The 10,242-nt window shown below is 42.3% G+C and overlaps 2 protein-coding genes across 5 annotated transcripts in view; one reads left to right on the top strand and one right to left on the bottom strand.

Annotated features, from left to right (window-relative positions):
• Nucleotides 1-347: 347 nt before the first annotated feature.
• LOC102201803 (serine hydrolase-like protein) lies at nucleotides 348-9,503 on the bottom strand. Of its 3 annotated transcripts, XM_005752211.1 has the most exons (13): nucleotides 9,459-9,503; nucleotides 9,307-9,381; nucleotides 7,887-8,030; nucleotides 7,423-7,536; nucleotides 5,613-5,654; nucleotides 5,500-5,519; nucleotides 5,343-5,417; nucleotides 3,032-3,138; nucleotides 2,879-2,958; nucleotides 2,747-2,781; nucleotides 2,589-2,665; nucleotides 2,412-2,499; nucleotides 348-891 (listed from the first exon to the last, which is right to left on the bottom strand). In XM_005752211.1, coding segments are annotated over exons 1-13 (1,002 nt in total). In that variant the 5' UTR covers nucleotides 9,460-9,503; the 3' UTR covers nucleotides 348-747. The 3 variants fall into 3 exon arrangements, with proteins under 3 accessions (XP_005752268.1, XP_005752269.1, XP_005752270.1); XM_005752212.1 differs by having other exon boundaries at nucleotides 9,307-9,495; XM_005752213.1 differs by lacking the exons at nucleotides 9,307-9,381; nucleotides 9,459-9,503 and adding an exon at nucleotides 9,139-9,267.
• mb (myoglobin) overlaps nucleotides 8,404-10,242 on the top strand; it is a 6,314-nt gene continuing 4,475 nt past the window's right edge. The window contains exon 1 of one of the 2 annotated variants that reach the window (XM_005752208.1): nucleotides 8,404-8,480. In XM_005752208.1, the coding sequence (XP_005752265.1) occupies nucleotides 8,463-8,480 (18 nt within the window). In that variant the 5' untranslated portion in view covers nucleotides 8,404-8,462. The other variant, XM_005752210.1, reaches the window with a different exon arrangement.

The following is a 10,242-nucleotide window of genomic DNA, read 5'->3' on the forward strand; positions in this document are numbered from 1 at the left end:
AAATGGATTTTAGCCTGTTGCTAGGTGGTTGCTCAACATGCATAATTCAGATTTTGTGGATATAAATAAGAAGTTATGAAATTAAAGCTAATTTTATAAGGTGTTATAGGAATGTAAAGGCTAAAAAGCAGTCATTTGAGCCTCTTGCTAGGTGGTTGCTAGGCAATACCACGACCTAATAACACCTGACATAGATGAGAACCTTCAGAGGCCTTCAAGATGTACCTTTGTGCCAAGTTTGGTGGCTCAAGTGATTGTGTGGGAGGAATTCACAGATAATGACAAACCCCTTCATCCAGTTTCACCTGTGTGACTTTAATATGGCCACAGACTATTGCTGTGCTTGGGACAATTATCAAGCTATGGAATAGTTTAATAATAGTTTAAGTTTGAGAGCTCCAATGTGGTATAATGTGTTTGAAACTGCCTGTGCTTGGAGTATGTGGTGCATGCTCCAGGCAGCGCAATAGAAGAACTCAAACCTCTGATGCCCTCATGTTACTGAGTGCAGAGCCTGAGGCAGAAAGCCTGAGTTAACAGACAGAGATGGCAGCGATGGCAAAATTTTGTCTTCTCATTTAAACAGCACCACTACCTTTTAAAAGGCTTTAAATAATTAATGAGTCCACTAAGACGACCAGCCGAGTGAGTTTTAAGCACCAAAGTTAAACCTGTGTAAATAGTACAGTACAAATACAGGATTAGCAGTAGAGTCAGTGTGACGTGACTCGAAGAGTAACTGGTCTGTTATAACTTAGAGGTCTGGCCATTAGTTGGTGTAGCAGAGCGTGAGAGGACTTTGGTCTGCAGGAAGTCCGACACAACTGGAGCGACGATGTCAGGCTTATTCAGGTGGATGTGATGATCACCTGGAACGGTCACCACGGATTGCTGAAAACACAGATGAGACCAGTCACGATGGTGAATAAAGCAAACTTTCAACATGGAATAAAGGACTTTCCGGCCACTTGAGCCGCAGACTGCGAAGCACAGAAAGATCTGCCCAGCAGGGGGCGAGTTCTCTGATCGCAAAAACTGACCCTAGTTCTCTTTTTATTTCTGAAATCACTAAACATTTTCATGGTGAGTTTAAGGTCTCAATCACACAAGTAAAGAATTCAAAATGGAAACCAATGACATAATGGTTACATCCATCTTTTTATGCAGTTTAGGTCATGAACTTAGACTAAATCTGAAAAGTCTTTCAAGGTTAGTTTAGTTCAGTGTGGTTTGTAGACATTTATTTATGCACAGCTCTCCTTAGATCACATTACAGTCGTTCTGACGTCTGGACTTTGACTGGCCGATTGCAACAACTTGATTCTTTTCTTCTTCAGTCATTCTGTTTTCTGCTGTGCTTGGGATGATTGTCCCGTTTCATGGTATTATTTTAGCCAAGCTTTAACTGTTTGACAGATCGCCTCGTATCCGACTCCAGAATTCTCTAGTATACAGAGAAGTTTGCGGTTGACTCAATGACTGCGAGGTGCTTGGGACCTGTGACTGCAAAACAAGCCCAAATCATTACTCTTCCTCCTCCGTGCTTCACTGTTGGTATGAAACATTTGTGCTGGTGTGCTGTGTTTAGCGTTGTGGTCAAACTTTAGTTCCGGAAGTCATGTGATTTGTTCAGCACCTCTGCAAACCTAAAATGTGCTGCCATATTCTTTTTACCGAGAAGAGGTATCCATACTTGTTCAGTCTTTTTCTCTTATTGTGCCATCACGAAGTTTAACATTGAACATGCTAACTAAGTCCGAGATGCATTGAAGCATTGTGTTAACACACTTGTTCCAGCTTCTGATTCTATAGAGTTAATCACAGTTACTGATTATCAATTAATCAAGTGCACTACATTAGCAGCACTCGACTGCTACTTACCCTCATGGCTGCTATGAAAAGCCATTTTAAATGACTGTGTTAAACTTGTAAACATGAAGTCCTCCATGTTTACAGCAGCATCGCAAGTCATTTGGAATATTTTTGGGCGCTTAATGAATGCAAGTCCTACGTTCGCTCTCACATCTCTACTTTAATCTCTACAAACACCTGAGGGAAAGAGCTGAATGCTCCACTGTGCTCACCACATGCCACGCTTATCTTTTGTTTCTCAGTGAAAATCTGACTGGGAAAGAAACCCACTCAGTGGAGACGATTGGTGGAAACGCATCCTCTGCTCTCCCTCATCAGCAGCACTTGACCAAGTTCCTGTATGTAGGTCAGTGTTGAGATTCACAACTATATAAATTTCTGCTGCTCCTGAGACACTGAGCCCATACTGCACTGCTACTCTAGCATCCGTGCAGCTGTCTGTCTGCTAGGAACAATTATGCGCAGGCTTAACGGCTAAAAATAAACACGGGGATGCAAACATACCTGCTTTCCACAAACAGACTGTTAGGTGCACTCACATTTTTGTCCCTGTAGGCCTGAAGAAGTGCTGATGTAAATTTTTTTTGCTCGACTTCAGCAAATATTTTGTCCAAGCCACTTTCTGCTCTGTAAAGACAAAAAAAATTGCAAATCTATTTAGTCTCTTATTTTTTTCCACAAGCAATAAGAGAACGAGAGACAGGAGACCATCTTACAGAACAACTAGGACAGAGGCCGTGATCCTCGAATGCAGCTCCAGACTCTGCTCCAAACTGATGCGTGCTATGTTTTTCTGAAATTGAGAAACATTGTGCACGTTTATACCATCTGCTGCAAATGACAGCTTGGGTAGAAATGATCAGGGGAAACCTACCAGATTAACACGAAAGTCTCTGGAGAACACAACTCCTGCAAGGGAAAGAGAAGTTACACTTTAAACATAAGGGGAAAAAGAAATAGAGATGAGTCTTGAGAGAAGGTAAACGAGAGGAAGATAAACACGCACCTCCCTCAACCTGAACCAGACCTCGCTCCAGAAGGATTTTCGCAGAGCGTTCAGAAAGAGTTTGGTTTACAGACATCAACCTGAAGGTTGCAAAAACAAAGTTAGCGCATGAGTGAACTCCTTTAAAACTGCCGATAAGGGAAGGCGCTTTACCTTTCTACTGCCTTCTCGTAAGTGTACACTCTCTTCTTCTCCTCCATCGTTTTTTCAAACAGAAGCATCTCTTCGAACCCCTGCCTGATCACTTTGGGCATTTCCTTCTGCGAGGGAGCAGAGATAAATAAGGACAGCAACTGAAAACGACTCACAAGGGTGAATTGTACAGGAATAATATAGAGACATGCAACATGCAATAATATAATGTAAAGCCTTAGCCCAGGCCTAAAGGTCAAAATCGCGCCAGACTCAATTACACTGGTGGCCGCAAGTGTTTCTTAAATGCAACGCCTTTCAAAATGTCAAACCGCCTACAGCATTTTTCATTTTCTCACAATCCAGACTTCATCAGACACTGTCACAAAGTCATGAAGCCCTGAAGTGTAAATCAAACTATAATTAGCTAGAGGTCACCAGAGAGGTGTTTCTCTCTGAGGGGGGCTTCTCGTCACTGCAAATTATATGCTCTCAAAAACCGAGCACCTCCTCTACTTTTCACCTACGCCTCAACGTGTTCAGGAGAAAAACTTAATTTAGATGAAGTTGCTAGACAACAGCAGCCTTTTTGCATACTATAAAAGAAGCTGTCACATTAAAGTTCATCATAAATAAACAAATAAATAAATAAATAAATAAATAAATAAATAGTTGTCCACTTTTGAAAGCGGAACCCAGGTCATCTTTCTGTTTGCTGGAAAAGAAACATTGGAGTAAATCAAACAGCTCTTATTTCACACATAACAGCCCTTTTTAAGCTGTAACTAAGAAGTTTGTTCTTGTTCTACACAGAAGACTGGAAAATTTAAATAATAGCAGGCTGGATGAGATAATACAAACACAGTGAGAGGCCTAACGATGCTTAAAAATCACACTTCACTCAGGAAGAAGTAATCGGAGACACGTCAGCGTTATAATTTCCCCCTTCATGGGTTCACATGATGCACAAGAGGGTGTAAATGAACCGCTGATGGGAATTGTATTTATGGTGACAAACAGTGCTGCGGAAAAGTCTTGCAATACCCTTTATTTCTTTACATTTTGTTTCCAAGGAGCCAGATTTTCTTATAATGCTTTAAAGTGGTCTTGAAAAGCAGTTCTCCTGACTCCAAATTACACAAAAACTAGAAAAATCAGTATGTAGCGATGAATTAGAGAATTCAGTATTTTTGGTTCCAGTTTGTGTCAGTATAAGCAGAGGAGGAACAACACTGACTATCTAGGCTGTCTAGAGCCATCTGCAAAACACAGTGGAGGCTCTGCCCTGGTTTGAAGCTGCATTTCATCTGGTGGTGTTGGAGATCTTATCAAATTGATGGAATTATAAAAACATATGGTCAGATTTTGATCCACCCCATCTGACTGGTAACAGTTTCATTTTTCAGTATGACAATGCTTCCAAACACACCGTCAATGCAGTAAAGTGAAATGACGGGCGACTCAAGACTTTTGCACGGCACTGTATTGCTACTTTAACGATAACATTATTGAAGTCACGCAGGCTTCCCAATCACATTTGAACCAAAGCTTCCACAGGTTGTGCAGAAAAGGTTTGACCATTTTTCTGATATGTAGTTTTACTTAACTAGAATAATCTACAGAGCCAGGTCTGCCTTGATGCCCCAAGAGCAACCCACATTTCATGAGGACTGGAAATCAATTATTATGGAGCATTTCTAGAAGAAGCTGGAAAGAAAATCATGGTGGACAGAACAGACTTTCCCCCCCCCACAGCAGACATCTCGTTTTGGGGAGAAATAATCATTGATAACCAGTGTACCAGTGATGGCTGCACTACTGCATTTTTTGGATGCTGGTTAGCCATCATGGCTCCCTGGGACACCTGCTAGAACCGTAACACCGCTACACCTGCTCTCCCCCCACTGAGCTGCTAGTGGCCTGCACTGGCAAAAGCACACCAGAGGACAGGCCAATATTTCAAGCCATATTATTTGTGGAAAACAGTAAATCATACGCAGCTACTGTTCAGTTGCATACTAAAACAATGCCACAGTGGCCCCAGGCTCAACTCACAAATTCACTTAGGGTGAGGTAAGACATGAAAAGTGAGCATTCAACTACTTCAGTCTGGCATGTATATCCAACAACTTTACCCTAACCCTTTTCTAACTTATTCTAATTCTTTCAATGTGCCACTACATAGATTGGGATGGTGGTGGGGGGTGTACAGGGTTAACCGTATACTGGGTGAGTCAGAGAATGTGTGGGTATCATCTGTTTCTGTATTGTTGAATAATGTTTCCTATGAAAACAGATGTGGAGTAACAAAGGAAACAAAAGAAACAAGTACCTGGTCTGTAGGTAAAAATCCGTAGGAGTCCAGCAGCACAACGGCATCCACCATCTCCGGATACAGAGCGCTGAACTGCAGAAGACGCCACATGGACAATGATGCCACCCAATAAAGCACAGCACTCTCAAATGTGTCTTAATCGTAAGTCACCTACCATTCCTGCAACGTTACCACCTGAAATACAAAGAGGTGGACAGAGAAATAAAATAAATGTGCGCTTTTAAACATACGTTTTAAAGCTTGAATTCTTTATACAGCTGCACTCACCCATGCTGTGGCCTATAATGGAGAATTTGCTCCACTGCAGAGCTGTGGGAGTAATTTCACACATCATCAACCAGGTTCAGTATCTCATCACAGAACACAGACCATTTTTAGCTCAAAGAAATCCTCACTGCTGTGATTCAGCTGTCAGGAAGATGCATGGCAGCTCTGGCAATATGCTCGAAATTAATAACATTCATTAAAGGGCCTTTTTTTCTAGATCCATAAACTGCATATTAAATTATGTCAAATGTATATTCATATTAAAATCATCGCATTTTCAACTGCAGTGTATGCTCTACCTCAGAGGTCAGAGTTTGCCCACTTTTAAAAAACACAACAAAACTGTCAAAGCTCACAAAGCATCCTGTGAAAAAGCCACAGATGCTTTTATATTCATATATTTTACATTCCCTCTGATCCACAGTGAAGGCTGAGTATTATGACACTGTTACGGATGATGCGGCAACTCATCACTGCCTATGAGCACAGCGTGAGTGGGTGAAACTTCAACAGTGGGGCTGCTTCAGTCCTCTGTGACGGGCCGTAGCTGTGATCGTGACTGCAGGATGGCTGAGCTTTGGCGTAACACCCGCATCAGGTAGTTGGTGGTACTCCAAGTATAGATAAATATGTTACAGGCGCATTTATCTACACACCAAGCCACCACGGCTGTGCTCAGTTTGGGTGAAGCCACATTAGGTGATCACCGCATGTACGTTTGATTAAACTAGGAGGAGTAGCCAAGACTTGTAGAGAAATGATAGGTCAGTTAACACTGTGCCTTTTTTATGGAAATGGATCAAACTGGCTTGCATCATGTCAAACATGTTGATGGAAAACAGCATCTTCTGTTCCACATGGGTGGCCCTTAAACCTTTTGTTTTATACTGTAATAAAAATATTGTAAATTTACCACAAACATCCCACTGTGTGTTTTGATTATGTGTCTCATATAACCAAAAAACACAGTGAATCATCCTTCAGCCACAGCAGCCCCCGGCTCTAGAACGGTCCGAGTCCAGGATGTGATTTCAGCACACATCATCTTCTGGCTTTCATTTACATTTTCAGCTTTTTATCCTTTGCTCTTCAAACCTCACTGTTTTCCTCCTTCTAATTCGAAAGCTTTGCCAAGATTTTTACAGATTTTTAGAGTTTCATTGTTAAACTTTTTTCCCAAAACACAATTTTTTGTTCGGGGCTACAAGCCTGCTTCAAGTGCAAACTAAAACAATAATTATTTACATTTAAATTAACAATAACTATAACTAAAGTTTGCAGTAGTTCCCAGTTATACTGCAGCCATGCTGCCTCCCGAACACCTGCGGTGTATTTATTACATACCTGTCATCACAGGCTCAGGCTTAATGCTAGCTCATGTTAACAGGACCAGTGAAGGATAGTTACCGTGCAGTCATGAATACATAAATAGCATCATAGCCTGAGCATTAGACACATCCGCATCTTCAGCCAGCAGCTGTGCTGGCTGCAGGAGCTGTATACTGCTGCAGCTTGCCTTTGAGAGCAGTAATGAGCAATAAATATGTCATGTTAGCTGTCACAACATTTCTCACAGAGCTTCTCTCAACCTAATGGACCAAAGCGACTCCCATGGATATGAGGGAAAGCAACTAAGTGTAGAGTTAAAGACCTCTTAGGATTATAAAATGTGGGGTGCAGAAGTTTATGGAAGGATAACATGTAAGTTTCAGCCAAAACTCGATGATCACAAACTGCAATCCTGGAACAAACACTGATATCTCTGATGGGATTTAAAGGCTTAACTGCAAGTGTCCTCGAACTCACACACCATCAACGACTCTGCGTACATCCATCACGTAGGAAGGAAAGGCGTGCAGAACTCCAGGAGGACGGTGCGACGAGCGACCGTGACCTGCCAGGTCCATTGCCACATATCGACACTCTGAGTGGAGACACAGGGAGAAGGCAAACTAAAAATCGCTTTCAGGTTAATAAGGACACAAAGCTAGGAAAACGCTCCTAATCCGTCAGCTACAATTGTAAAATCTGGGTAAAGTGCTGTGGTAATTATGTCATCCTCAGATCCAGTCTTTTTGGATGGGATGCAGCTGTTCCAGCAGCTGAGCGGCAGCACCTGTTTGCACAAGCTGTACACTCAAATTAACCGAACGCCACACACCTGAGTGAGCTGAGCAGCAGAATCCGCTGATTTTAAGAATTATTGTCCATGGGGTTCAATTTTTGGCACTGAGGTTTCTACAGTGGTCAATGTGCATTGTACAAAACACTCACCTTTTGGCAGAAGGGGAACAAGCGTGTTGAATGTACCGCAGTTGTCAGCCCAGCCATGCAGGCACAGCACAGGATGTCCGTGGTCAGGACCCCAGACTTTACCTCGGATCTCCCCCCACGGGACTGCCACAGAGAGCTCTGAAACTGGACACAGCGCACTCTGGTTTAACACGACTTGCGACATCTGTCTGGTTTAGTTTCTGATCATGTGACCAACTGTATGTATTAGTTGATGTAAAGGAACAATCATTTAAAAAAAAACAAAAAACTTTCCCTGGTGGTCATGTGGGTGAAATATGTCTCCTCACGCCCCAACTCCCCTTTGTTTGGAGGCGGGGCTTGGCTTTGTGGGCACAGCTTTTGTTTGACTAATTGCAGATACCTGTGTCTCACTTGCTCAATTAACCGAACAGGAATAAAAGCCATGCTCAGCTCATTGGTACCCTGTCTTGAAGAAAGGTGAGAGCTTCTTTACTGATTCAGGAATAGTTTGTTTTCTTTGGTTAATACTTTTAACACATTTTTCAATTATGTGACTCTTTAATGTGTCTCTCTCTGTGTTTTCAGGAAACTTAAATGCCAACCTTACCACAGGTAGGAGTGACTTGACTAAATTCTGGATCCATAAAACTTTGGGAAAGTTCTCAATGAGCACCAAGTAAAGTAAGCCAAAACCTGTGCATTTGCCTTTTTATCTCTGCAAGTTTATTACTTTAAACTTAATATGGGGTTGGAGCCCTGTTCAACTGCGTGTCTACACTAGGTCACATTTTTAGAAAACTGTGCAAAGCTGGCAATATGTCTTCAACATGCCACTGAAAGTGGCAGAGATGTCAAACTTCAGTTAATGGGCCACAAATGATTTAATCTCCTCTAAAATCTCAATACAGCAAGTTAAATATTCACAATCTAGTTATAAAATGGGTAACAGCTTGAGACTTTTTTTTTCTTTTGCCTCTTAAAGGATACTATTAAAACACCTTGTCCAAGTCCCAACTTTAACTTCGCATACAGTAACTATGTAGTAATGCTGGCCTCTCCTCACTAGGAGGAGCTGAACATCTTACTGAAACTAAAGCTATTTGACTTTTTGGCAGTTTTCAGACTTGCAAAGCTAGCCAGTGAGCCGGACTGGACCCTTCAGTGGGCTGGTGCTGGACCCCAGGCCTCATGTTTGACACACGGTAGTCCTACAGTTGACAATACTTTAAAATCACAAGTTCAATCGGGCAATAACCTTTGCCCCACAAACCTGTTGGCTGTCCAGATATTTTTAAGTCTGTGAATGACATTTTCGCTCATATCGGCGCTGTAAGACTGCGAATGTGCTTTAATTGTAGACGAAGTCGCTACTTTGCAAACACTATTTCTTTCCCCCACTTCGGACTGCTTTAGAACGAGCACGAGCCTTGCCGGTTACCTGCTTGTTTCATTGTGCTGGATGTCACGTATCTGACGCCTTTCAAAGCCTGCATCATCTTTGCGCCTGAAAACACTGCAAATAAAACCTGACTGACAACCTTTTTTTTTTTTTTTTTTTTTTCCTTAAACGTTTAAACTGCTTCAACCTACTTCGGGCTCTTTGACACTCACTGCTGTCTTCCGGGTGTTGGACCGCACGCGAAATTCTATTGGCTAGACACTTATTGAAGCCATAGTGTAAACCAATCACAGTTTAGAAGAGGAGGGACTTGTCGTTTGCCTCCCCAATGTTATGTGAAAAAGTCCAGCAGAGGGCCCCTGGTGGAATTCAGTGAGATTTAATCACAACTGGATTTTAGATGTCGAATGCCCTCCCTAATTTCTATCAACATTAGCCCAGTAGTGACTAATAATGAATCCCTTCGTGTGTGTGTGTGGCCATTTACCAGCATTTTCCAAGAGGAAATGCCAAAGGAAAAGTGGGATGGGACAGGTCAGCCCAGTCAATGCACCAACTTTCAGCAGTGTAGGAGAGGTTAAAGATGTGTTATAGGACACTAAATTTAAAAATAGATGTGATCTGAAACTGATTTCCACTGGGAATGGAGGGGTGGAAGGTCTGTCTTCACTCTGACTTCATTTGTCCCTCTTCACCCTGTGGTGCTGTTGCTAAAGTCCACCTGTCTATTCAAATTTCCCCGAGGTCACTAATGGGCAGCAAGTGCTTGGTAGGGCATTTGTCTGGTCTTGCTCCTCACTCTAAATGCAGGCTGTATCTATACTGTTTTGGTGCCACACTAGTCTTGCACACCTAAGTGTGCATTCATGCTGCAGCAGATAGTAGGCGAGTGTTCCATGCTGGAAAAATGCAGTACTTGACTTCAGCTTCATGCTCTTTTCCCAATGCTGCTTTCAACTAGACTTCAGAACTGTG

This window comes from Pundamilia nyererei, unplaced genomic scaffold, assembly GCF_000239375.1.
Source record: "Pundamilia nyererei isolate P.nyererei 1_Seehausen unplaced genomic scaffold, PunNye1.0 scaffold00349, whole genome shotgun sequence".
NCBI lineage: Eukaryota > Metazoa > Chordata > Actinopteri > Cichliformes > Cichlidae > Pundamilia > Pundamilia nyererei.